This window comes from Agelaius tricolor, unplaced genomic scaffold (assembly GCF_023055355.1).
Source record: "Agelaius tricolor isolate 1412-34295 unplaced genomic scaffold, bAgeTri1.0.p SCAF_3, whole genome shotgun sequence".
NCBI classification, from domain to species: Eukaryota; Metazoa; Chordata; class Aves; order Passeriformes; family Icteridae; genus Agelaius; species Agelaius tricolor.
The window spans coordinates 11,900,784-11,927,827 of record NW_027269263.1 but is presented as its reverse complement, the minus strand read 5'-3'; the positions used below and the strand labels follow the sequence as shown (position 1 = coordinate 11,927,827).

Sequence of the window (27,044 nt, the reverse complement as noted above, 5' to 3'; positions counted from 1 at the left end):
TTTCAACCCTCTCTTCTCATGTTCCTTCTCTGGGATTTTCTGTGACTTTAGAGGCACTGCCTTCTCTGGGGCATAGAAGACTTGGTGTACAGGGAGATTCTGACATGCTTTTGTGAGTTCTTTTCCTAGGCAATATTAAAATACACCCTTCTTTCATATCAGTCTAGAGATGGAAATTTGGAGACAACAGGCATTGCCTGTCAGAGAAATATCTATGATAATTCTACCATGCTTGAGAGTTGTGGTGTATTAACACTGTAATTCTGTGCTGCTCTCTTTGCTATTTATGTGTTGCTGTCTGTCTGGAGAGGGGCCCAGACTGAGAGGTTGCTGCCTGGGTTGCAGTGTACCCTTTGCCAGTGGTCAGTCAAAGGTTTCTGTGTGGTCAGTCAGGAGGCCAGAGGAAGGTCAGCACAGCCCAGAGCTTGTGCTCACTCTGCAGCAGCACTTGTGGGGAAAAGGAATCACAACTCACTGTCTCTAACAGCTGAGACAGTGACAGGACAGCAGCCTTAGCCTTGAAATGGACCATGTGGCACTTGCAACACCAGCTTTCCAAGACAGGAAACTGCATTCCATGTGGTCCCCTTTGACATTAGCAGATGTGGGAAAGGAAGCAGCACTTACCTAAGTACAATACATAAATAAAAATCTCACAGGTAGCAGAAGAGAGAAACTGTCAAAACTGGGCATGTTGTTTGGAATGGATAAAATTATGGGGGTTTCTTCATGAGTCATAACAGAAGCAGCTGATAAGAAATGTTATGCTGTTTGGTTTTGATATTTTTTGATATGAAAAATGTGGGGGTTTTGTTTGTTTTTAGATAGAATTATAATTACATTGAACCATTAAGTTACTATCTTTTTTTGGCTTAGGTCTTTGAGGTTGCTGGTAAGTTTAGTTGCATAAGCTATGAGGAGATGGTAGTCACTGCAGGAAGTGCATAGTTCAGCATGGAAGTGAAGAGCACAAAACTGTTCTCAGTGTTCAAATATAATTAGTGAGCCTCAGAGCAGAAGCTAGTTGGAGGCTGTCGGTGCATTATGATATGCATTGACTGCAGCAGAAGAGGGAAGGACTCTTCTACTTTTTCAGAGTTAAACCCATAAATATTTGTGTATATAACCTCTAAGTTTACCAAATGCATAGTGATTTACCACAACAAAATGCCATCCCTGAAGAAGGCTGTTTCTGAGAGAAGCATGTCCTTACCTGACCTCTCCGTTTGTTTGGACAGAAGTCAAAAGATGCGTGAGCCACACATGTGCCCTGAAGGGAGTCAGTGCATCCAAGCCAGCAGATGCATCTTGCAACTTCCAGAGGTGAGAAGCTGGGAGAGCTGAAAAACTCTTTCCCTTTGTTTCTTGTACCTGTTGATGCTGCACTTAAGAAATCCCTACTCTAAATCTGGGAGATGGATTACACTGCACGTGAGACACTAAGTTCCATAGTGCAGCCATGAGTCCCTTGCTACTAGGACAGACATACTCAAGTTCCCCAGGTAGTCTGAAAACCTGATGGGGGAGCTTTGTTCTGCCAGGAAATAGTGGCAGATCTTTTATGAAGACAGTCATGATGGTTAAAGGGTCTCTTACTTGAGTGTCTTGCATAGGAATGGGAAGTTCCACCTGAACATTAGGAAGAACTTCTTTACTGTGCAGATAACCAGGCACTGGAACAGACTCCACAGAGAGGTAGTGGAGTCTCCCTCACTGGAGATACTTAAGAATCACCTGGACACAATCCTGTGCAATGTGCTCTGGGAATGACCCTGCTTGAACAGGGAGGTTGGACCAGATGATCCACTGTTGATTCAAACATTCTGTAATGCTGTGATATGCAGATCATCTTCTCCTTAGCACTGAAGATGGGTACATTTTACCCTAGAAGGCATTGTGCTGTAGAGAAGAAGATAAATATTAGAGACAAAGGAGGGTGAGATAGGGCAGGGGAGCTGAGATCAGTATAAGGAAGTGCCTCAAAACTTTGAAATGATGAAGCTGAGAAAGAAGACCAAGGCTGTGCCTGCCTGTTCTAGATTTAGATTTGTCTTTTCCTGCCTTTGAGCTGTTATTGCAGCCCTGGGAGGACAGTTTCTTGTTTTTACAAGGACATTAAATCAATCTCATAGACAATTTCTGTTTTCAAGTGATCTATCATTTGGTAAAATATTTCCATATTAAGGGATAAAGAATTTGTTGAAAGGTAAAAAAATTTGTTGCTACCAAATAAAAATCATGAATTATGATGTCATGATTCACCAGCATCCTAATGCTTGCCCTGAATTCAGATCATGGCAGACTTGTGATTCTGAAAGAATATTCTGCAGTGCTGGGCTAAGTACAGCTGGGCCATAAGTAAGGGTTGTGGTATAAAATGAGGTCTTCATACTGCAGCTGCTGCTAAGATCTTCAGAACATGGGTGCATGGTACAGAGCAGTCCTGTTTGACTCCATGGCCCAGCTCCAGTGAAGGAACTGGAGGCAGCCCAGATGAGTCTCACCAGTTCATGTTGATGGAGGTGGACTGCTTTGCTCTACCTCTGACTGCCAGAACTTGTACTGGTTCCCCTCGTCTGTGCTGCTCTGGTGTCCCAGTTCTCTTGGAGTTTGTTTGAGTACCCACAGCCCTTCTGTGAGTCAAGGGCACACAAAGCAGTCACTGAAGTTGTTTTTAGGTAGTCAGCCTGCCATTTTGATGAATGGTTTTAATCACATGGGGACTTTATCAGCATTAAACACTTGAGAAAATTCTACTGCTGAGTAATTCGTGGCCAGTAATTACTTTGCATCTCATGTTTCAGATCAATATAGTAAAACAATGCTGAAAGGGGTTTGTAACATGGATTTAATAGAAGTTACTTAACAGGCATTTCTGCAGATTAGTTTATGTCACCACTGGCAGACCCAAGATTTAAGTGCACATAATTGTAGTACCAATAGAAAAGAAACCTTCAGTATAAACAATGTGGGTCATTAGAGCTTCCTAGTGTTTAATTATCACTAATTAGTAACTAAGTGAGGTAACATCTCATGCACCAGACTCTTAATACATTCTGTGTGGTGAAGGATAGGTCTCCCTGTGTTGTGGAGAGAAAATGGGCTGGAAGGCACAGGCAGGGGGTCATCTTGGTTGAGACTGAGCTAAGTATGCAGCTGTTTTATTAGTAAAATCAGCATTGCTGAAATAACATTTGATGTTTAACTCACTGCACACAGGGCACTGAGGGATCCTTTGGCATTGATAATGAGGAGTATGAAGCGATGCCTGTGGAGGTGAAGCTCCTACCCCGCAAACTCCGCTTCTTCTGTGATCCCAAAATAAGAGAGCAGCTGCTGCAGGCAGTGGTACAGTGAAAGTTCATGGCAGAGGGGCCAGTGTTCACCAGGGTCTGACTCTTCAAGGCACATGAGACCTAGCCAACCTGATTAACCCCAGTAGACTAAGAAGCCTTTTGGCTATTTTTATGTGCAAGATACTTCCATTGGAAGTGTATGATTTGACTGGTCTCAAAGGGGTTAAAAATGCAAATGAAAATTCTGAAAAATGCATGTGAACTTGATGACATCTTCTTTTCCCCCTCCCCTAAGAAGTCATCATTTACAGCACTACAGGCTGAGTGCTGTGTGCCAGATGCTACTGCTGTAATGCAATTGTATATTAAAGTAAAATTTAAGTATACTTGTCCTTGTGTTCTAAGAGTTTGGGTTTACTTTACCCATGTAAAAATCTTGCAAAACTTGGGATCCTGGGAAAAAAATATTTGGGGGGAATAATGCTGAGGAATTCTATGAAATACTGGAATTGCCACATTAAAATAGATGGTTGGTTATCAACTCTGTCACAAAATAAACTGGAGGTTGGTGATACAAAGCTTTGGAGCAAGTTTAAAAATTCCCCATATGTATCTTGATAATATATTTGTTAATTTTTCATCTTGCCAGATTCAACAGCACAGAGTTCCAGTAATTATATAGTAGAAATGTATTCCTTTGACCAATTTAGGTATATTTCACAGAAGCAAATTGGAAAACATCATTGACCCAAAGCTGTATGAAGTACATTTGGAAAGACTCTTTAACAAGCTGAGTGAGTCAAAAAGACCTTTTTTTTGTAAATATTCCTTTTATTCCTGCAGTATTATAATACCAGTAAGGATATCCAAATAAAGTTTATTATTTATTGTGGCTGATTGCTCTTCTCTAATGTAAACAGTGCTCACCACTCCATATGCAACCTCCTTCCACTTGAGCCTCAGTACCATAATTAGTTTTGTTGCCTTTATGAGCTTTTGTTTATAGCTTTGCTTTTATTGCTGAAAGCAAGTATTACTGACTTAGGCAAGCTTATCTGTTGCCCTTGTTCTAACTTAGAAGTTCATGTGATTCTGCCTTGCTTACTGGAAGAATGAAAATTGAACTTATTTTTCTGATGTGATTGTCTGTAGTCAATGTGTTACGCTGTGGTCTGGTCTAAGTTCCCTTGTTGACTGCTGTTACCAAAATACAGACCTAAGTGAGTTGGCTTTCAGCAGCTCTGTCAAGGACTGAATCCTGGCAGCCTGTGCTCCAACAGCGTCCTCTGCTGGAGACATCTTAAAGGAAAAATGCCTTGAAAGAGGAAGCAGGGTTGGGTTTCTGCAAGATGCTGAAACCAAGCTGAAGGTTCTTCCCTGGACTACTGCAGAGACACAAATTAGCTAAACTGGGTGACCTTTAAAGTCCCTTCCAGCCCTAGCTGTTCTGTAACTCTTGACTGAGACTGAAGGGAACAGAAGCCTGCTAGTTCCTTTTCATAGTTATGCTGGTGATAGGACCTGGTTTGTGCTGTTTTGGTTTGCAGTAATCAAGAGTGCTCAGTGGAGCCCTGGGTCACTCTCCAAGGAACATGGTGGTTGTGCTTTCCTCTTTTTGCTTGCCACAGAGACACCTGGGACCTGGCTCTGCAGCCCCTGGCTCATTCAGAGTCAAGGGCAGTTCTCACCATTGGAGTTTTCCCTCAAGTTGACGTTTCTGTAATAAAATCAGCAATGTGTTTTTTCTCCAATGGCAGGAAAGACAAGGCAACAGCCATTTCAAAAAGGTAAGCTTTAATTGTATTAAAAAATACCCATGTTTTTAGTAAGCAGTTTCTCTACAGAGCCACAGGCCTATGGGAGCAACCACACATCTGCAAGATGCAAACAACATCAGAGCTGTTAGAATTACACCCAGCCTGCTGCAAGGGGTGAGATGGTGAGAACTGGCTCCTTGTTCATCTGTACCATTTTACAGGGAAAATCACTCGTTCTCTTCCATAGCTCCCATTGCAGTGTGGTTCCTCGCTTGAGGGTAACCAAGAGATCCCTTCAGAATTGGTGTTGCTGACGCTGTTCTGATGTTGATGTACCAAGGATCATCTGAGACACAGGCAGGTATTTAAATATTCATATCAGCATAAGTTGAGTAGCTTGTACAAATACCATTCAGGTAGTTTTTTTTCCTTCCTCTGCAGTTCAGAGTTCTTCCAGTATAGGGTAATTCTAGGCCTCTGAATTGCAACGTTCAGAAGGGAGGTGTGAGACAGACACTACATAAAATAGGCAGGGGCTGAACCCACTATCTAAAGTGTTGAGGAAAGGACTCAGTTCTCATCTTTCTGGCTGACAGCAACACAAAAATCTTTCTTTGTAAAACTCCAAGACAGGAAGGAGGAGTAGAATCCTAGGTCCCACTCAAGAAAACACTTATTCTGGCATCAACTTACAATCCATTCTAGGAGGGCTTAAAATACTGTAACATAAATAAAAAGGAGGGATAACAATCTAAGGGTGGACCAACTCAAGGCACCTGTTTATTTTGACCACATTTAAACATTCCCATTTGAATGACATGTTCTATTAACCAAAATCTAAAATCCTGGTTCACAGGGATTTAGTTCCCTCAGTTTTAGACAGATCACACTGTTAAGTCAATACATTCCAGTCCCTTGTAAAAGACATTTATGTTGTCCTTTCTCAGAATCACTACACCCCACTGGTTTTGGGAAGGTGGGAAGAAGACAGCAACTAACTTAGAAATAATGACTAGGATGAGAGTTTGGGTTAGTGTGCATGCTTTTTACCTAGGATTCTGCTTTAGGTTAGAGTGCTCTTCCCCTGCTATTCCAGGAGCCACTGTCTTTCCACCTCCCTGAGCAAAGCATGCCTGTCCCTTGCACAGTCTGTGACCAGGAGGGCCACAGTTACTCCCAGCCTTTTGCTCATTAACTTTGACAGGTGTTAAAATGGGCTATCACCATAACTCTGCTTTACTGAATAACCTGTACAGGGAGCTACTTCCTCTTGAACAAGTGATGGAACTTTTTTCTGCCCAAAAGGATGATGAGCAGGCAAGCTCAGCTCCTGTGACAGTGGTGACCATTGGCTGTAAGATACACTGCAGTAAGTACCTCATGTGTGCTAGAAAAAAAGGAAGTGGCATGTCTAAGACAAATTTGAATTCTGATTCCCTAAAGTGCCTTTCTCCTAGTATCCATTATAGTTCTTTATTGGCTCTATGCAGCTTGGCCTAACCTTGCAGTGAGAAGACTTTTGGATGATTTAAGTGTCTGGCATGGTGTTGCTTGTTCAGCTAGAAAACCAAGCTTTTATGTCTCTCATAAGCTTTACCCTCCAATGCAAAACAAGTAGTAATAATTCATTGCTTGATTATGCATTTCTAGTGCAGCTTGATTTAAGATGCAGTTAGGAAGCTCTTGTTCTCCTGGTTCAAGTCAAGCAAGTACAAGCTGAGAACCTGCACTGGTATCCAACAATTTGAGTTTTGGAGAATACACAGGGGCACAGCACAGACCTGGTTACTGTAACCACCATTCAAACCTGGGCTCTGATCACAGCAACTGACCAGAGGCATTACACCCAAGAAACTGAAGGCACCACTGTAAAGGCAAAGGGAGAAGACAAATCAGTAATATCCTGTCTTATGCCACATTTTCACTCCTCTTTTGATTCAAAACATACCCAGTAGATGTGTCCCAGCTGCTACTATGCAGCAAAGCACCAATTGAGTGCCCAGGAGGGGATTTTGAATATCTGTACATAACTGTTTTACCTTGAATTATGGTATCTTCTGGAAAGATAAGACTCAGTTAAACTGGTTCCACAGAACAGTCCTTCATGTCCCAAGCTATAACAATTTGTTTCTATTATGTACCCATTACCCATTTCTTGAGAACTTTCCACATGACAAAAATAAAAGCACTATCTTTTAGAAAAGGAGTGCAGGTGAAAGCACTTCTGCAGCTAATCAAATAAGGAAAGGGTTAGGAGAGAAAGGTCTTCTTGTTCTGTCTTCTGTTGGACAACTTCCTGACTTTTGCAGCAGTTGCCTGCCAAGAGAGCCTTGACAGAGAAGCAAAATTACAAGGAAGAACAAAATTACAAGGAAGAACAAGATAGGCTGCAAGCATCCAATTGGATGTAGCACATGGATGCTGCTGCAGCAATCTGCTTGCTTTGATGCTTCTGCACCCATGCTACTGCTAACAAGTGAGGACCTGATTTCTGGAAAGCAGAGGTTTAATAAATGTCAAATAGGAATTTCAGGAGCTTCTGTGCAGTGGACTATGTCAGTGCAATCTACTAGATCTCATGTTCCAACCCTGCTCTAATGCAAGGTGTTGGAAAGCCTTTGACTGCAGTCACTGTAAAATTTCAACATTAAATCAAAGGTTTCTGTTTAGTTTAGCAAAAGAACTACTGACAAAGAAAATAGAAAGTCATTAACAACTGATTACAGCTAAACTATGTAGCAAACCTTCCAGAAAGTGAGAGGAGAAATTGCTTGTGACTAGTTTCAGTTCTGGTTTTCTTTTGATGTCTGAAAAAGTGACAGCAGTACAAGGGCAGTTCAGCTGTACTTCCTCAGGGATCATCACTGCAGGCAGCATGTTAAAATGGAAGTGGAAGTTAGAGGAAAAAAGTGTGGAGGTTGTGGGCCACTTAAATACTTCAGGTGTAAATTTTAAAACATAGCCATTTCTTAAGGAAAAGAGACTGCTCTTTCCATTAAATGATACTCAGCTGTTTTTACGTCTCTCTGCATTTTTCCCCAGCCTTCTAAGGATGATGTTACAGTTGTTGTGAACAATTGATAGTATGAACAACAGCATATGTTCTTCTGTACAAAAACATCCCAAAGCCTTGAAAAAGCAGCTAGGGGAGTGACTGCTCAGACAGGCAAATTGCAGGAACAATTGCCTCCTCCTTTCCAGAGGGAGACAAACCACAGAGAACATTTGGAGAATGTTTTGCTTGGAGAACATTTGCTTGGAGAACATTTGCTTCACCTGTTTCAAAAAGATGCTTGCCTGCCTTAGAGTGGTTCAGGCTCTGTCTCATCCTATAAAATGTTAGGACAAACAGATACATCAGCTACAGTTTGCATTCCTACAGTGCACAGAAAGCCCTCCAAGGGTGCTGAAATCTGTAATGATAGAAGCAGCAACTTCTCAGCTATAGCCACAGTTCAGGAGGAAGAACAGTCAGCTTAAAGCTGATATTGCTATTGGCTGAAGGATTTGGAGCAAAGCTGTATGTCACACGTGGAACCCACAGTAGCATTCTTGGATTTTGTATGGCCAGGGGGTTACTCTTTACTGGGATAGCCTTCTTAGAGGTAATGACCAGTCCTTCAGGAACTGAATCCTGTTCAACAGCATAAGAAAACATCTGTTTCATCTGGTTCTACAGCTCTGCCCAGAAAAAAAGACAGACTTGCTTTTAAACATTGCTCCTAGCAGCTGTGCCAGGTAAGAATACCAAACTCCAAGGGAACCTCCTGCAAACTTCAGTTGTTCCAGCTGAAAGGTCTGTTCTCTGTCTCACACAGAAAGCCAGGGATAGCAGCAGGCAGTGCTGAAGGCTCAACAAAAGGAGGATTAGCAGACAGTGTTAAAGCAAAGGAGCAACAAGTCCCATTAGCTACAAAGGAAGGGCTAGTGACAGTAGTTAAAGCATTCTTATTCTACCCCCTCCAGCCCAGCACCGTCCAAGCTGAGGCTGGACAACAAAGTGACTGCAAAGTGGCTCAGTGGTGTTGGTCCCTGTTACATGGAGACCATCTTGCTGGTTTGAAGATTTTAAACCAAAGCAGCAGGTGGGATGCAACTAAAACCCAAAGGTGGTGGTGGGATGGATTGAGGAGAGAGGCTGCTCTTCTCCAGCTAGGAGATAGGTCCACGCAGTCTCTGCCAGTTTTAGAGCACCTCAGATGCTGGAAGTGAAACCGTGCTGCTCCAGTAAGCAAAGTCAGAAGATCCTGTAGCATCCCCGATCCCAAACTTGCTTCTGCCATTTACAAAGAAGAGTGGCTTGACTCCAATTCACCTTAAAGTTGGGTGAGGAATGTTTAAAGGAGTTCTGGTTCTTATCATTGGTTTAACTGTCCCCACCAATAAATTTGGTAGGAGCTATTTATGAGATTGGGCTGTTAACAGCTTGTGCTAAAGCCCTCTTCAGTCCCCAAGTGGAAGGGGGATTGATAGGAGGATTTTCCAGTCAAGTCTGAAAGCTCAGCTATAGCATTTCACATTGGTTGTCATCAAAGTGCTTCCTGAGGTCTTCAGCCCTCAGGTATCCAGGCTAGGCCAAAACCTAGCTATCACTGGCAACAGTGAGATTTGGTGCAAAGGTGCCACTGGTCCTAGCTAGACAAAACAAAAAAACACAAAGGAAAGGGAAAGGGAGACAAAACCAAAAGGAACCTCAGAGCAGGTACTCACTGGGAAGTTGAGTGTGAGAAAATAAAATCACATTTTGTTTTAAAATTATAAATACTCTCCATATAAAGTTATTAAATAACTGTGGCTGTGGTGAGTTCCAGTGATCCTCCTAAGCAATGTCCGGCAGTCTTTAAAAAGTGATCTTTGCTCCCCATCTCTCTTGCCCTTGGTTTAAGTGCAGCAGGGGTTGTCAATGACTAGCATGACATCAATGCCATACACTTCCAGGAGGTCCATGAGGAAGCTTCGATCCCCTTGGGGATCCAGGCCCATGCCTCGTGCATGCTCAGCTGTCAGGGTCTTGTCCTGGCTGGCTGACACCTCCATCAGCGTCTGGAATATGCGGTTGTTCTGCTCCATGAAAAACCTAGAGGGTAAAGTTAGCAAAAGGGATTGTACACACTCTCCAAAAAGACAATGTATTTACCAAACTGGCAGCAGAGCCCCAGAACTGCACTGAACCCCCTTCAGCCAGAGATCCCACCTTGTTGGGTGGCGCTGTAGTACTTTTCTATTCTCTCTACGGTGACCCAGAATAAACAAAGATAAAGCAGGAACTATTAATTGACAGTGATGCTCCTGTCTGGGTGCCATTTCCCTCAGAAGGAGCCACGTTATCAGCTAAAGTGTGATCTGTGGTCACCAAGCAGGTACATCACACCTACAGCTCCCACAATGTGAACGAGGAAATGGCGTTTTCACTCATCTGATAAGCCAGTGGGTAAATAAATTCTCCATTACTGGTGCAGAACACCCCAGTGAGAGCTACTTCTTACCTGTTGCTTTCCTAGAAACATGCAAAGCTATTCAGAAAGAGCTCTGGCTACACCTGTGAAGCTCAACAATCAGAGCTCTGCCCCCACAGCCCTTCACAGAGTCTCATTCCATTACTTCTCACCTGCTGCAGAGTGTGAGTAGCAACAGGCACAGCAGGGCTTCAGAGGTGGTAGCATGTGGTTTTTATCTAATTCTGTACCTCCCACTCTATACCCAGTTCTGCTTCCTCTCTTTGCCAGGTATGAAGTCAGCCACATCAGTGGGCCAATCCTTCACATGCAGGCCTGATCTCCACACTGTACCAACCCCCAGTATGGTACTGTGCCTGCTTTCCATGAACACTGTCCTTTCCAGAGCCAAATGTTCTGGCAGTAGTGCTTATGTTTGCAAGGGCATTCTTACATTTCTGATTGTTTTTTAAAATTTGCTTCTCCCTTCTGGCACATAAGCAACCCCAGTGGATACTACATTTTGGCTTCTCAAAATGAAAGGAAGGTGATCTGAAGAAGAAGAGCCAGAGTATGGTTTTGGAACCCTTGAGGAAGAAAGCTAACTATGGAATTATGTCAAACATGCTGTTTCATAATATGTCAAACAGTGCAACACAAAATCAAGTGCAAGAGGCTCCCTAAAACTAGCAGTGTCCAGCTAAGTATTAGAGGTAGCCACTCACAAGATAAAAAGGTCTTCTTCACAGGAGCTGCAATCCTCGCCCACTTCTTGAGAATACATTAACATCTGCCTGAGAGAAGGGAGACAAGTTAATTGCATGTTCCTACTGTGAACCTCAAAGCTTTATGAGACAACCAGAGTCTTCAAGAGATGAGCTGAACCAGTGGGATATTTTGAAAATACTACAAGGAGGAAAGTACAAAGGAGCAGTGTCCTCTTGATTCCACATCTCCTGTCAGGAGCACCCAGACCTCTGTGATTACCTTTGGTCATTGAGCCGTCGGTACTTCTCCTTGTCAGCATTGTTAATTTTCAGGAGTGGTTGCAGATGTTCGTGATGCGTCTTCACATTCTGGTTGTCCACATAGACATCATAGAGATCCCGTTTCTGCTCAAAGATCTTTTCTGTTGTACCTGCCAAAACCAGAGAAGATTTTCAGAGCAGCATGTTGCTTTCCCAGCAGACCAACTGTTCTCTCTTGCTTGCATAGTTAGTCATTCCATGCACAACCTATTTCTCATCAGTTCTATTCCACAGTCTGGTGTCTCAAGACTTTTTGCAGCCTGAAGCTAAAAACATCACACCTAATCCATCATACTTACAGGCCACGTATGATACTTCTGTCTCCAGCATTTCTATGTCTGCCACATTCACATAGAAGAATGGTTTGGACTCTGGGACAGTTCCTCCAAGACCAGGCAGAGAAACATTTGCAAGGCAACAACAGCAATACACTGTGGACAAGAGAAGTACATCCTGAGATGCTTTTGCTTTCCCTCAAGGCACTCTGAACCCCAATTGCCCAGTTCTCCCACAGGCCTCTAGAAAAACCATGGTCAGAGCTCTGAAATGCCCTTGAACACCAGAACTTCTCAAATGATGACATCTTGTTTTGCATAGGAAATAATCAGTTCTCCCATAGGAATCCCACATTTTAGAATCCACACATTCAGTCAGTGCTCTTATTATCCTGTGCTGACAGGAACTGAGTTTGACAGTGCCAGATGTGTCCTTACTCACGAGGCCTGAAGAAAAGCATTTGGTAGGAAACGTGTAAATGCAGCCTGAGCGGTGTCTTCACGAGGCATGGTCACAATGGATTCTGAACACCTGCATGATGTCTGTCCCCTCAGTACTTGCAGGCAATTTCTGCAATGCTTCAGCCTACTAGATCAGAGCTCTGCAGTGTCCCTGGAAACATACCTCTGTAGCAGACAACTCCAACTGGGGGTGGTGAAAATATCAGTATGCGCTTGCGCAGCAGGGCAAACTTCCAGAGGACGAGGATCTGCTCACCGAAGAATTTGATGAACTGAGACATACAGCCAGCAGGGTGTGTGATCTGCAGGTGGAGCGAAAGGGAAGAAAACAGCTTAGAGGTGAAGCAGGGACACATGCACAGATGCTAAGTCTAAATGTGGGAGCAAGACCAGCACACAGCTTGCAACGGTCCAAGTAACAAAATCTTATCTAAGCAGCCTGCAAAGCGCGGGAGTGACTGCTTACATAAAGGAGTTTGAGGCACCAGCAAGGAGCAGCAGCCCTCTGCCCATTCCTGCAGGCCTCAGGCACCTGCCTCACCTTCATCTCTGGGTACATGTATCTGTGGATGGAAGGCAGCCAGTGGACAGGTTGCTGAGAGCTGGGGGTGCCCTTGCTATCAGGGAGAACTCCTTTCTTGTCATCATAGAATGCCTCTAGATGGGAGTAGTGCCCTGGCATTTCCAGCTGGTGTCTGGAAAAGAAAGGAAAAAAGGGGAGATCTGTAGTATCTCCATACTATTGTTTAGTGCCTTGCCCCCAGCAAACATCTGCTCTCCCAGCTAAAAGGGATCCTGGGTGCCTCAGTTGCACAGATTCATCCAGGAGGGCTGAAGAAACATCAGGACTACCAGCTCTCAGTGCAGCCAGAGAACACACACACACTGACACAGGCAGTGAGCTGGGGTGTGCATAGCACTGGTCCTGTTTTAAATACACTCAGGTAGAAACAGTTTTCTACCATCACCATTTTTGCTGCTGGATCCACTCAACACAACTGAAGCACACAGCTAGCCAGGAGCATCATTACACAATTAGAAGCCTTTTGTAAACCCCTAGTACAATAGTTTTCAAAAGGTGAAAAGGGGAACTTCTTGTTCTCTCAACTCTCCCTATGACACTTAGGTCTGCCTACAATAACCAGGGTTTGGGTATCATTTGACTAGCCTGTTAAGGAAGGAACAAACTGCTGCTAATCAGTTCCTTGTCTCCTTCACACTGTGAACCTGTAATACTTTCTGCAGAAATAGCCAGTCAAGGAAACCACAGCAGAGCATTGTCACTGAATTCTCACTTGCCTAAAACTGCTCTCCATAGAAGGAACATCATTACCTCTCCCAGGTGGGGAATGGCCAGGCTCATTCCCAAGGGAACTTACCTGACCTGGTTCTCCAGGAAGTGCATGTACCTATACAGCAGTGTGTAGGAAGGGGAGAGGATGCCCACGGACTTCATGCGGGCACCACGCTCTAACTCACTCTCCACAGGCATGTTGGCAAAGCAGGCCAGGCCAAAACAGAGCCCCTTCCTGAAATAACTGCAGACAAAGGTTTGACAGAAGGGTTAGTGTTACAAAGAGGGAAGAGGAAGAAAGGTAACTGAGGGCTGAAATTGCTGATTTGGGAATATATTTTCTTGTGTAAGGAGCTCCCTGAAATCCCACCCTGCTAACTGAAGGGCTGTGGACAGGCCTTGGGTGCCCCAGTCTTCTGAGTAGCAAGACAAAATATTTAAGGCAAGAGTTCCCAGGAGTTTCCACTAAAGCTCCTACCAGCCACGTCACAGGCCAGTAAATATAAAATAAATCAGTAACTTAGAAGGAAGACCAACAGAATGCATGATTCAGTCAGAGCAGAGCCCTTCCTCCAAGGAAGAAGCCTGCAGTGAATGCAGGTCTGAGTACACTACAGCTACTTGGTCATATTTTGGGTGCCAGCACATTGAAGCACACTCTGACTATCAGACTGCAAGAGTTCAGTTCACATGCCTTTAAGAAAGTAACTGTTATTCCTGACCAAAAGGAACTGTGACACTGCAGTTCATTGCAAAACATTGCTGCATTGCAACATTGGGTTAGCAGAATGCAGAAAATTCCTCTCTTATGTGTTTCCACTGAAGGAACTAGCAAAGAAGAAAGTGAGACCTGTTTATAACAACATTTGAAGGAACCAAAAGACCTGTCAGAGTTAAGAACATTTTTCTAAGTCCTGGTCCTGCAAAATCCTTCCCATTTCAGGTCTGCCATTCCTTGCCCTTCACCCTAGGCCTCTGCTGACAGTCTCAGTAGTGGCAGTCCAGATCATCTGCCCAGTACACATTAAGATTTGCACAGCAGCAAGAAGTTGGTCTGCCCCAGTTGGTCTCCACAGGCAAAGCAGACATACAGCACATCCCTGCAGCTGGCTGGTACTTAACGTGATACTGCAAGTGTCTGAAAAGTATCTTTGGCACAGGTAGAACAGCTTAGCAAGTCGGTTTCTGCAGGACCCTAGCTTCCTAGAAGGTATTTTCCTTGCATGTTCTGAATTAAGAGCTGGTGGTTTAGGTGCACAGCCAAGAAAGGAAGAAGTAACATAGCTCAGATGTACTCACATGAAATCTGACTGGATTTTGTGGGACCCACTTGCCATGGATTTGAATTCCACACCTTCCAAATCTATATCTTGGGGTAAACACCATTCCACCATGTTGCCTGCAGAGAAGCAAATCAATTTGGGTAAGCTTGAATACAGTACCCCTTTCTAAAATGCACATATCATCAACAGCAAGTTGTTGCTTTTCTAACCCTGGGACACCTGTTAACAGTGTCCTAACACAACTCCTGAACTCCCAAATTATCACAGGCAGTACATGACATACAATACTCCACACATCTCTTGCAAATGTTACTTGTTGTAGCACAACACACAGACACTGCAGGACATTTGGGGCCACTTCTGAAGCTAGTGATATTTTGTGGATTTATCCATGATAAGCTCACTTACAGAGCAGCTATGATTTTACCTGATGGTGCATAAGCTTTGGTCTACACAAGCATCTATCCCATAAGAAAGAACCAAAGGACAGACTGTTGCTCTTTAGGATGAATTTCTGGGATAGCTCACACTACCACCAGTATTGTTCTTTGCCTGTGCTTGGCAGGCCTGGTCAAACAGAAACCCCTAAGCTATCATCCAAGTTATCACTTCTTCCCTGAAATGTCTCCTATTTTCTTTAGGATAGGAGGAGTTACCTGAAGCTTTATATGGGGACTGAGGTGATCCAAGTACTGCAATGTGTTTGTGCATGCTAGAATAACCAACAAAAAAGTACATAAATTACAGGCTAGATCAAGATCAGCAAACATCTGTCACCTGCCAACCCAGCCAGAAAGCATGCAGTTGTTCAGGGGAAAAGGCCAGGCCTGAGGAGCCTGATCCTGGAACAGATGATATCAGAAAGGTCACAAAATGTCCCTAAAGCAAATGAAGTCCAACAAGTTTACCACAGACCAAAAAAGGGGTGACTTCTCACACTTTCCCATGACAGCACTTCAGAGCCCAACCTGCTCACCTGGACATTCCCACTGTACTGAGATGTGCTCCAAATTTACCCACCAAGTTTATGTTCTCTGTCAGTCTGCCCACAGCATTTGAAGTCATGTGGCTTAGTTTTAAAAGCAAGGCAAACAAACCAACATTCTTCAGGATAATGCAATGGCAGGTGCAGCACAAAGGTGTTTCCTACTGGTTCACTCCTTTCCCTGCCCTTTGGGGTGAGCATTCCAGCAGTGCTTGCACAGACAGCGTACATTTGGAGGGGCCTTACACTCAGCCAAGACTCTTGAAGATATTTAAATCTGCGGCCTCATTTCTGAAGCCTGTCTTTTGTCTCATTACTCATACTGCACAAGTATATGCCTGCACAGGAATAGGGCTTAGCTACTGACATTTAAATAGGCTATTTTTCTTCTCACATAGATGCTGTATTCACTAGACCTCCCCCAGCCCTGCCTGGCAAGGACTTCAAAAAACCCAAGAGCGTTAGGCATGGCAACAGGAGGAGCTGTGGTTCCAGGAGCCCAGTGGCAGTGCACAAGCAGAGCTCTCCTGCAGAGCCGGGGAGCAGCAGCAGCCTCGTGACCCCGAGCGCAGCCCTGTGCAGTGACAGGCGGGAGCACAGAGCTCTGCTGTGCGGAGCCTCGGCCTCTGAGGCGTGTGAAAGGCTGGCAGAGAGAGCCACTGACATCATAGCAGCCTGCACGCTCCCCTGGAGGGCTGCAGATTATATATAGATGGTGGCTTTTGTTGTTTGGGGCTTGTGTGAGCCTGTTTGGTTCGCTTTTTAAAGGCGCAAGAACCTTCCTTGAAAGCGTGAGGAAGTCAACTCTTGAGACTGTTGCCTCATAACCATGAAATTGTGGTTAAGGCCAGATGTGCTTTTAAGCATCCCTTATTGGTCACTACCTGTAGATTCATAGATCAATAGGTGAAAGTGCCAGCAAGAGCTAAGGAAGATGGGCTTTGCTCAGTTCAGTCACAAACACCGTCAGGTGTCACATCCGCGGCGGAGGTGTTAAAGCGGACATTGCTCAAACAATGCCTGTTCTGTAGCAGCAATAAGGAAAGGATGCCTTGAAACAGATCTTTACCCTGCATGTGACCTCAAAACCAGCTCACTTATCACGTAGCTATTTCTTTTTCTGGGATCTATCAGGAGCAACCTGCAGCTGTGCTCCTGGCTGTTCCTCACGCCACCTTGCCCCATGAGCACATGAGTGACGTGGCAGTCAGAGAACAAACGCCGAGATTAAAAAGTAGGAAAGTCAGTCTGGCGAAACAGGAGAGCAAACAAAGGAGAGACTTCACCCAGATGCAACAGGACTACCAGTCTACCCGAGAAACCAGAGCAGGGAGGAGGGAACAATGTTGTAGAAAAACAGGAAGCACTGCCCTTCCCCACGGAGAAAGCAGCTCTCATGCACACAGGAAACTTTCCAAGTGAGAGTCACCCAGCATTAGGGAGCAGACTAGTGATTCTGCTGAGAGTCAGATCTGCAGATCTGATCTCCTGGAAGCTATCTCCCACCTTCAGGTCAGGTCTGAGCCAGCACTCATTTTCTAGTGTGCAAAGTTAAGGATGTTCTTCCTCTTTCCCTTGTATTTCCCCTTTCCACATCCTCCCAAAGAAGATATTGGCACCAGCATTTGGGGTCATCACCTGTCACTCCTCACTATTAGATGTTTGCTGAGGGCTTTAGGGTCCCCTGCTGTGCAGTGCTACCATGTTGTGCCAGGACAGGAGAAGCAAAAAGTGAAATCTAAACATCACACTCACTCCATTTCCTGCACAGGAGAAACGAGGGACAGAAAAACAGAATATTTGCATGTTCACTGGTGGAAAACACATTACTTCCCTCTTTTCCCTCCTTGTCTCCATTACTCACAGACCCTTTAAACTAACAGACTGTGTGGGACCTCTACAAAGGTGACTGTTATCAGCTGTCCCACAACAGCAGTGAGGAGAGCTCCTTCTCAAGTGCCACAGGGTTCACCATGCTGGGGTGAGACCAGCACCGATTCTGAAGCTGCCTCTGGCTCTTATGTCAGTCACTCACATGAGCACTGACAGTGACAGGGACACCGGAACTGTAACAGTGACCTGGCAACCCCATAACCTACCTTTGGAAGCTCATCACATGCAACTGCTGTACACTAAGCTCCTCTGTTTCAAGCTCATCTAAATTTTGGAGGGAAGTTGTTACATTCTTTATTAGCATGGTCACCACTTCATGCTGCTCCAGTAAAACCTCTCTTGCCCACCTACTTGCCTGTGGTTGGGCAGACACTACCTGGGATAACAACCTGCACAGCCACCACCAGAAATTCAGCTGTTCCTGTGCCTCAGCAAGCTGCCAAAGGAGGTCCATGCTTTTACTAGGCAGGCTCAAGCAGGTTTCCAGCTCAGACACTAACTGGATGATTTCCTTTAAGTCATACACAAGGACCAGCTACCCTTACAAACATTACAGAAGTCCCTCACACTATCTGATGTGATTTACCAGTAATTCCTGTATTCTCTTTTTGACCTTAGCAAGTTCACACCACTGCACCTTCATGATGTTTTTTCAAGTCCACACCCTCCACGGGGCACTTTGCTCCCCAGCTGTAAAGCTGACATTTGCTGGTGAATTGCTCACAGTCCTATCATCCCTGCTGGGTAGCAGCAGGAGGCTGAATCTTCCTGGACTTGACAGACTACTCCAAGGCTGATGACACCCAGCATTAACTGCACATCAGATGTGAGAAGAGCTGTTGCCCAACTTTCCCTGGAATTCATTCAAAGCAACAGCTGGTTCAGAAAAACTCCTGAGAAAGCTCAGCTTTCTGCCAACTCTCAAGAAAATCTCACAATTTCAAAGAAGGCATATGCTGTCGGATTGAAAGGCAACCTGCTGTTGCTGCAGTCACCCAGACTCTCTCATGTTTTGGATACTTAGGAAAAACACCTCCATTTTCCATCTCCTGGTGGAAAGATGACATCCAATCTTATTTCAGATTTTTATGAGTGAATGACCTCTAGACTGAAGACACTTCCCTCTGGTGCAGTATGAAAGGGTAACTTCTCAAAATCCCTGGGTGTTTTGGGACACAGCAACCATGCTGTCTGACAGTGGGCACTGCTGACACCACATCACTCCAGCAGCTACCTCCTGTTCTCTACTTCCTTAGGATTTTCAGTTCAGGACTGGCATTCAGTCTTCACTGCCAAGGCCCTCTTGTGAGCAGGATGTCAGGTACTTTCCCCTTCCACTGATGAACTAACCTCACTGTGCTTTACAGACTCCTGTCTCTTGTACTTTTGCTGTGGATCTGCTAAGGCAGTGCCGGTCTAGAGAAGAAAGAGGAGCTCAGTCTCACTCCTGGGCTCCTGAATCTCTCTCTTGCCTTTGAACCCCAGGTTGGTGCCTGGCAGCCAAAAGACCCAGCAATGTGTCTCAGGACATCAGACCCCTCTGCACAGTGGTACCTGTGTTCACAGGTACAAGGCAGGTGCTAACTTCCTATCTGTGTCCTAAGATCCTGTTTGGTGGATACTGTGGGAGCACTGGGACTAGGAAAAAGTTAAGACATTTTCTGAAATGCTGACTTACAGGTTTGAAATTAATAACCTCTGTCAGTAGTGATACAACAGCACAGTCCAACAACACTGAGAGTGATGGATATGGCAGTGAGAAGTAGAAAATAAATTCCCTTGCCCCTCTCCTCTGCCCTCCCTGATTGCAGCACTCCTTCAAAGCACTAAGTCCCAGAGATCCACCAGAGGCCAGCCTCTAAACACACTGGTCACCAAGAAATAGGCAGCTGAGCTGCTGCTGCTGCTGCTGCTGGTGATCACGCTCTGCAAGCCTGCCGGATTTACGCCTGCCACAAACGCCATCCATCACCGATAGCTGCGGGCAGGCCTGCGCCACTCCACGGAGACAGAAGGATGCTCTCAAGATGCTGCTAACAGGTTGGTGCCCTCCAGGCAGCGCTGAGCAGAGGCTCGGCCTAAATCTGTGCGGGGCACAGGGGATGCCCCAGCGCCGTCCACAAACTCCCTGCGCCGTGGAGAAACACCCATCCCTCTCATCCGAGCGGCACCAGACGCGGCGCCTTCCTCCCGCCAGAACTTCTTCTCGGCGGGATGGAGACCAAAAGCAATCCCCTTGTGCTCCGTTTTCGGCAATGCCCACGGCCCCCGCTCCCGACCCCGGCAGCCGTGCGGTGAAGCCGCGGTCCCGCTGGGGGCGGAGGGCAGCCCGGCTCCCGCGGCCGCTCAGCGCGGGGTCCGGCCACGCCGCCCAGCGCGGCGGGAGGAGCGGTCTCTGGGGGGGCGGGATGCGGGCAGCGCTCCCCAAGGGAAGCCCGGTCCCGGCCGCATCCATCTTACTCCAGCGGCACCGGGAGCCCCAGGCCCGGCCCCCGCGCCCCGGCCCGCCCGCTCCCGGCGCCGCTCACCCGTGCGGGGGTCGAAGGTGACCACGAAGACGGCCACGATCTGGTCCTCCTCCGCCTCGGCCCGCTGCGGCCCCGCCGCCTCGGCCGGCCCCTCGCCGTCCCACGGAGCCGCGCTCCAGCCGCCGCCGAGCCGCCGCCCGCCGCTCCCGCCGCCGCCGCCGCTGCTGCTGCCCGGCTCGGCCGCGGGCGGCGGCGCCGACACGGCGGGGCCCTCGGCCCAGAACAGCAGCGGCGCCTCGTCCGAGCGCTCCACCATGGCCGGGCCGGGCCGGGCCGGGCCGAGCCAAGCCGAGATGAACCGAGCCGAGCAGAGATGAGCCGGGCCGGGCCGTGCCGAGATGAACCGAGCAGAGATGAGCCAAGCCGGGCCGAGCCGAGATGAGCCGAGCCGAGCGGGGCAGAGATAGACTAAGCTAAGCTAAGCTAAACTAAGCCAAGCCAAGCCAAACCAAGCCAAGCCGAGCCGAGCCGAGCCGAGCCGAGCCGAAGCGAGCTGAGCCGAGCGGAGCCGCACCCCCCGCGCCGCACCGGCGGGGGGCGGGAAGCGAGGGGCGGGAGCACGGGGGTGTCACCGGCGGGGCGGGGCTGGAGCAGCCGGGGCAGCCGGCGGAGATCCCGGCTCGGAGCTCTCCGGTGCCGGCTCCTGGAGGAGCTCGGGGGCTGCGGACAGTCCGCCTGCCCGTGCTTCATCTCCTCGCTCCGGGCAGAGCCAGCTGCCCGCCTTCTGTCCTCCCCCGTTGCTGTGACAGCAACGCCGAGCAGCTGCCTCCCCCAGCCCCGTTAGCGCCGTCCTGCTGGGAAAGCCACGGCAACTGGGCAGAGCAACGGGGGCAGGCTCGCACCCCCTCAAATGGCTGTGGCGGAAGCTGTGAGCCACAAATCTGAAGGAGTCAGGGATAATGGTCCAGTATCAGTACACTGGTATGTGTACACACACATACACACGCATATATGTATATATATATATATATACACACACACACATATGTACATATGTGCTACAGAAGGATGTGAAACAGTTCTGGGCAGAAGAAGCAGATTGAAAGATGGGGGCAGAAGCATGACCAAGGCATCTACAGTCAGCCAGCTTTTTGTAATTACCGTCCTCCTTATGCCACCACCAATGTCATTAAGTGTCACTAGGATTAACTTGGTTCCCTAGGTCTTTCTGATTAATTGAATTGCCCAATTAAGCAGGCCACAATTAAAAGGAAGATACTGTCATAAAAGCCTCAATTGTCTAACTTTTTTCCTGTTGAGCAGTTCTGAGCGTTCAATACCCCATTAAGAAACCCATCATCCAGTTTCCTCAGCACTGGGGTTTGGGTTTTTTCTCTTTTTTTTGGTAACATTAGCATCCATTTGCTGTGAGCTTCATTTCAGACAGCTCCAACACTGAGTGGGCATTTTGTTTCGCAAAGCCCATGCACAAGTTTACTTTGCAGAGCTATAGACCAGAGTAGGTGGTTTTTAGCAGATGGAGTTTTTCAGAGAAGGTGACTGGTAAAGAAAAAAAGAAACAAACCCTGCACAATATTTTGTTACTGTGTAAAGAAAAGCCAGATTCTGCAAATACTTGGCCACATGCTTTGCTTTAACTGTATAGACAGTGCCAATCTTCATTTGGATGAATATATTTTTGCATGTTGGTGACGCTGAAGTGACAGCTCGCTTCTATCTTCATCTCCACAGTAGTGCTGCTACAAATGTCAAGTGTCTGTCCCCCAGCAATCCAGGCAGGAAATAAATCCCAAATAAGAATTTCTTCATGACCCACATGAGCTATTTGTGGTGCAGAGCTGTTCCTGGTCCCCTCTGCACTGCAGTCACACCAGTATTGCCCCAGCATGAGGGAAGGGATGCAGTGGGAAGAGCAAGCAGTGACAGGGAGCAGGGGCTGCCAGTGCTGGCTCTGAGATGTGTGAAACGTCATCATGCTCTGAGCTCTGAGTTTTGCTGAAAAAACCCGTGGGACAAGGGACCTGGGGGTACCAGAGCAATTAATATGGCTTTGGCCAGAAATCTGGGCCTGCTGAGAGCACACTCTTTGTTGGATACATGCAAAAAACAAAGACCACATTTTCTACTGTTTTATTATTTCACCAAAATTGAAATGATTTAGGCTGGAAGATAATATTACCCCTTTAGAAATAAAAACTGTACTTCAAAAGAAAATGAACACCTTTTCCCTCCAGCTGAGGGCTCAGGAAATTGTCATCAGGTCTTTGAACAGTCAGGAAAAATGTAAATGAAAGTGTGGTAGCTTTTATTTTTAAAATGCAAGATGAACAAGCTGGTCCCTCTTTACACAGCAGGTCCAAGTTTTCACCTTTACATATCACATCCCTCTTTAGAACAATGGATAGTTCCTCTAAATCCTGAGGGGGGGAAAAAGTTTAAAAATTGTTTAAGGTGGGATTGAAAACTTGTCTGAAGGAATTTCCTTTCTGGGTATTAAAAACATGTAGTCCTGGGGACTAAAGGCATTATTTGTTCAGAATGAATATATTTCAATTTACTGTTTCAGGTACTGAACATCTGATGGATGCAGTCAGATCCCAGCAGTACTGAAGTGGCCCTGGATCTCAGCTGGCCAGGTGCTGCAGACACAGCTTGTCACAGCAACCAGCCCTGGCACTGCCAGGCTTTTGGACCTCGCTCAGGATAAGGCACAGGGAGATGCAGCAGCTGCATTTCAGGCTAAGAGAGGCTGCATAGCAGCAACAGCTCTGTGCCTGCAAAAATACTGCAACTCTGGGCCAGATGCAACCAGCACTGGGCTCCTGGCATGTCCTCCTGAGGCTATTTTGGTGAATTGGATACAAATCATTTCTCTGTCAAATGAATTGTTCATCACAGTCTTAACGAGCAGTTTCAGAGACTCATAAGGCCATAATTTTCATTTAAGGAATGGGTTAGGAGAGCACAGAGAGCTCAGCCCTGTGTGGCCCTGTGTGTTCTGGTGGGAATTGCCTTGATGTGTGCAAAGGAAAGCAGGTGCTGCTTCTGCCAAGCACCCATCTCCTATGGGCAGTAGCCACCTCCAATCTCTGCACATCTTTCTGGCAGCTCTCCTCAAGGCTAAGAGAAAAGGCTGCTGTCACCTTGTCCCCAATTAGTTAAAACTTGCTCTAGTCCCACTTTGAAACACAGGTTGCCAAAGGCTCAGAAAATTGCTGGTTTTTACAAAGAGCTGCAGTGAGGAGAGACATTGACCTGAACAGAGCAACCCCACCTCTGGGGCTGCCTTCCCAGCACAGCTCCTCCCTCCTCTCCTTTGAAACCCCAAATGGGAAGCTGTACCCAGACCTGTGTATGGCTCCTGACTCTCTCCTGAAGTCTTATAAATGATACACTCATAAATCTGTACTTATAAATTAGGCTAATGTCCTCTCCATGCAGGCTGCAATGCTTGCCCACACTAACACACAACTAAATGCAGGAAGTGAAATTCAGACTTCAAAGGATGAAACACAGGCCCCCATCATCACAGGGGCATACAGGTAAAAGGTAAAGCCCGCAAAGGCTGGATCTCTGATGGGATTATGGAGCAGACAGGCTGTCAGCAAACATCACTCCCCCTTCCAGGCCCCAGGAAGCTGGAGAAGGGATAAGCATGCAGGAGCAGGGAGATGACAGACTGAGAGGGAGTCGAGCTCCTTTCAGAGCTGGTTGTTGGCACTGCAAATCCACATCCAGAGAGAATCCCTCATCCACCAGGCAACTGTGGACAGGTGCTGCCAAGCTCCAGATGTTTCCCATTAGCATTGGCTCAGGTGTGGGGTGGTTATAAATGGCCCAGGGCAGGAGAGAGGCTGTCTGTGGGGTATCTGGTGACTCCCTGGGGCACCCTCTGCTTTTACAGCTGTACGTAGCATGGATTTTTTTTTTTTTTTCTCCCTTCTGGTTGAGAAATTTAATGTAGAAGAGAGTGAGTGGAGGCTGTATGTGTTATTCTTCAGTATGTGTTTCCTTGTGTGATGGGAATAGGGGAGAGTGGAGTTCTCTTGGAAACTTGCTAGCAAAGGCAGTGGCTTCTGAGTTGTATCTGACTTATGCCAGTAAGGCAAAAAGCAAAAATCTGTTTCTATGTGAGCAGTAGTGGAATGGCTTTGTACCTGGTAATTCTGGGGTGCTCTTCATTAACCAATGCTGTCTGGTTACACTGATGAATGATCAAGGTTTCTGTGTGTGTGGGATTGCAGAGTGTGGTCAGTAGAACTGCTGCCCTTAATGAAGTGAGGAAGAAGATAGGCAGCAGTATTTACAGATAAACTTTCTGTCTCTTTAACAAAACAGGCCAGTATCAGCTCTGCTGCTCTGTTTCATGTGCTAACATGGATGACTGGGACAACAACAATGAGTTCATCCAGCGACTGGACTTTTCCAGTTGTGGTGAAGAGAGTGAAGAAAGAAGTGTAAATGAGGAGGACTCCCTGAACTTGAGCCCCCCCAGAAGCTCAGAGTTCCAGAAATGGCAAGAGAGCAGTCCTCTGCCAAAAACCCCTCAGAGAAAGCTTAGTGAGATTTTCCTGAGCAGAACAAAAGCCTGGATGAGTCCCACCCTGAAGTCTTCCCCATCTGTGAGCAAGAGCTGGAGTAAACCTGAGACACCACTGCACATCACCTGGAAAAAACTGCAGCTCTGTGACACCCCGCACACTCCTAAGGTAATGGTAGGTCTGGGGTGCCTCTGTAGGAGAGAAATGCATCTCCCTTCAAGAAGCTCGTGGTTTGGGGGGAGCTTGGAGGTAGGCAGCTGCACTTGCTGCTCTGTTCAGCACATTTTTGGATGCTAACAGGTTTGGTGTTGAAAATTGGAAGTGGCATTATGGCTGGGATGTGTACTTCACCTGGCAGGAGTGGTCAGCTCCAGCCAGCTTGTTGTCTGGTGCCACAGTGTTCCTTTTTGTGGGAAAGAGTTGCTCAGCAGATCTGAAGAAAGCAGGGCTTTGTTCTCAGGGCAGCAAATCTCCTATGGAAGGGTAGCAAACCAATGTGAGCTTGTGGAGGGGAGTTAGCCTCTCTTCACCTGTGTCACTGTCCTAAAATGCAACTTAGCTACTGAATCAGTTTCTTGGGAGAATGATCCCAGCCCCTGTTTTATGTGTAACTTCTTGGAGGGAGTAGAATACAACTGCTTTTTGTCTTGAGTAAGCACAGGTGGGGACTTGGCACCAGCTTCTCTGTTCCTAGATGATTTCTGGTGTGTGCATGGCTCCAAGCAGTCCAGACCTGCAGTGAAGCGTGGCTGTTGCTCTTCTCTCAGTGTTCCTGCTCTACTGATAGATTGTTTGCTCCTTTCCTTAAGTGCTACACAGAGGATCAGTGCTTTAATGCTTCTGAGCTAGGCTGTGACTTCTGTCCTCCTCCAGAAACCTGACTGTGTGGAGAGAAGGATGATCCTCTGGCTTTATATGATTGACTGTGTGGCAATATTTCCTGAGGAATGGCCTGCCACTCTCTAAGGGAAAGCATCTAAAGGGCATCCCTCAAAAAACTTCCTGTAATGACCCTTTATAAGAAATCTCCCTAAATCTCACCTTAACATAGGTGAGAAGTTGTCCTTGCTTTGGACGGAGTTAATTTTGTCCTAGTAACTGGTACTGCATTGTGATTTTGGGCTTCAGGACAGTGTTGCTAAAACATGGTTGTTGCTGAGTGGTGTTTACCCAAAGTCAAGGGCTTTTCAGTTTCCCATGTTCTGCCAGTGAGCAGAAGCACCTGCAGCTGTGTGGCTCCAAAGCCAGGACAGCTGCCAGGAACAAACCAGAGGAAAGTTCATACCATAGAATGTCATGCTCAACATATAAACAGAAGGAAATTAGCCAGGAGGGGCTGATTAGGGCCCAGGGATGGGCTGGACATCAGTCAGCAGGTGGTGAGCAATTGTGAATCATTTGGCTGTCTTGGGTTTTATTTCTCTTTTCATAGCAATAATAATGATTATATTTTATTTTAATCATTAAGTTGTTCTTTTCTCAACCCACAGGGTTTACCTGTTTTTCCCTATTTCTGCTCCCCATCCCACTGAGGAAGGCATTGTAGCTGTGAGCAAAGGGTTCAAAAGCAGAGGGCTTAGTTGCTGGCTGGGGTTAAACCACAATAGAGGTGTAGAAAAATCTTCTCCAGAGCAGATGGGCTGCAGGTAGGGAATGCTGCTTTCAGGGTGTGCATTGTGTAGGTAACATGTTGGCTGAATGATTCAAAACTTGTAGTTTGTCATGTTGTAGCCCATAAGCAGCAATCACATGAAATCAACCATTTATTTTCCTTTCTCTCCTGGGATAAAGGTCTTGTTTTCCAAGCATGCTGCAAAAGATGGGCTCTAAAGGGCCTAAATCTGCCTGTAGACAAATCTGGGAGTGTTGGCCTTAGACCATCTGAAAGTGATAGAAAGGATGAGAGAGCAGAGCCCTGTCTAAAACTGCAGGCAGAGCCACCAGAAGTGAGTGGAGATGGGGCTCCAGGATTGTAATAGTGAGACCACTGTGGGATTGAAAAGATATAAGAGTGCCTTGATCTTCAACAGGGAGACTTTGTGTTCTTAAAGGGCTTTTAACTAAAAAAAAGCACAATGTTAAATGATCCTTTAGACTGTAAGCCACTCTCTTGAAGCTGAAACAAGTCAAAACCAAATGTATTTTTTTAAAAGCTCATGGTTACTGAAGGAGTCAAATCAGAGAGAGTAGATTTGTCTTCAGCTCAAGACTGCTGAATATACTTTCTGTGGTCCAAGGTTCTGGACCAGTGAGTGAAACACAATGGCCTGTGTTCTGTGGCAAGGTGAACTACAGAAGAACCAGAT

The 27,044-nt window shown here is 46.4% G+C and overlaps 3 protein-coding genes across 7 annotated transcripts in view; 2 read left to right on the top strand and 1 right to left on the bottom strand.

Moving 5' to 3' along the window:
- Window positions 1-4,188, top strand: part of AGK (acylglycerol kinase) — a 37,108-nt gene extending 32,920 nt beyond the window's left edge. The window contains exons 14-15 of the mRNA XM_071422469.1: window positions 1,239-1,323; window positions 3,220-4,188. Coding sequence (XP_071278570.1) covers window positions 1,239-1,323; window positions 3,220-3,357 — 223 coding nt within the window. The 3' untranslated portion in view covers window positions 3,358-4,188. The remainder of the gene's footprint in view (window positions 1-1,238; window positions 1,324-3,219) is intronic.
- Window positions 4,189-5,073: 885 nt separating this feature from the next.
- DENND11 (DENN domain containing 11) lies at window positions 5,074-20,492 on the bottom strand. Of its 2 annotated transcripts, none has more exons than XM_071422468.1 (9): window positions 20,237-20,492; window positions 14,847-14,946; window positions 13,633-13,791; window positions 12,795-12,948; window positions 12,417-12,555; window positions 11,816-11,947; window positions 11,476-11,626; window positions 11,214-11,282; window positions 5,074-10,130 (listed from the first exon to the last, which is right to left on the bottom strand). In XM_071422468.1, exons 1-9 carry the CDS (start codon window positions 20,490-20,492, stop codon window positions 9,935-9,937), a joined length of 1,356 nt encoding a protein of 451 aa, XP_071278569.1. In that variant the 3' UTR covers window positions 5,074-9,934. The 2 variants fall into 2 exon arrangements, 1 of the variants encoding a protein (XP_071278569.1); XR_011678514.1 differs by having other exon boundaries at window positions 10,051-10,130; window positions 11,214-11,278.
- Window positions 19,600-27,044, top strand: part of WEE2 (WEE2 oocyte meiosis inhibiting kinase) — a 22,246-nt gene continuing 14,801 nt past the window's right edge. The window contains exons 1-2 of one of the 4 annotated variants that reach the window (XM_071422466.1): window positions 19,600-19,748; window positions 24,536-24,906. In XM_071422466.1, coding sequence (XP_071278567.1) covers window positions 19,736-19,748; window positions 24,536-24,906 — 384 coding nt within the window. In that variant the 5' untranslated portion in view covers window positions 19,600-19,735. Of the gene's footprint in view, window positions 19,749-21,038; window positions 22,834-24,535; window positions 24,907-27,044 lie in introns of those variants that run through there. The other 3 variants (XM_071422465.1, XM_071422464.1, XM_071422467.1) reach the window with 3 other exon arrangements.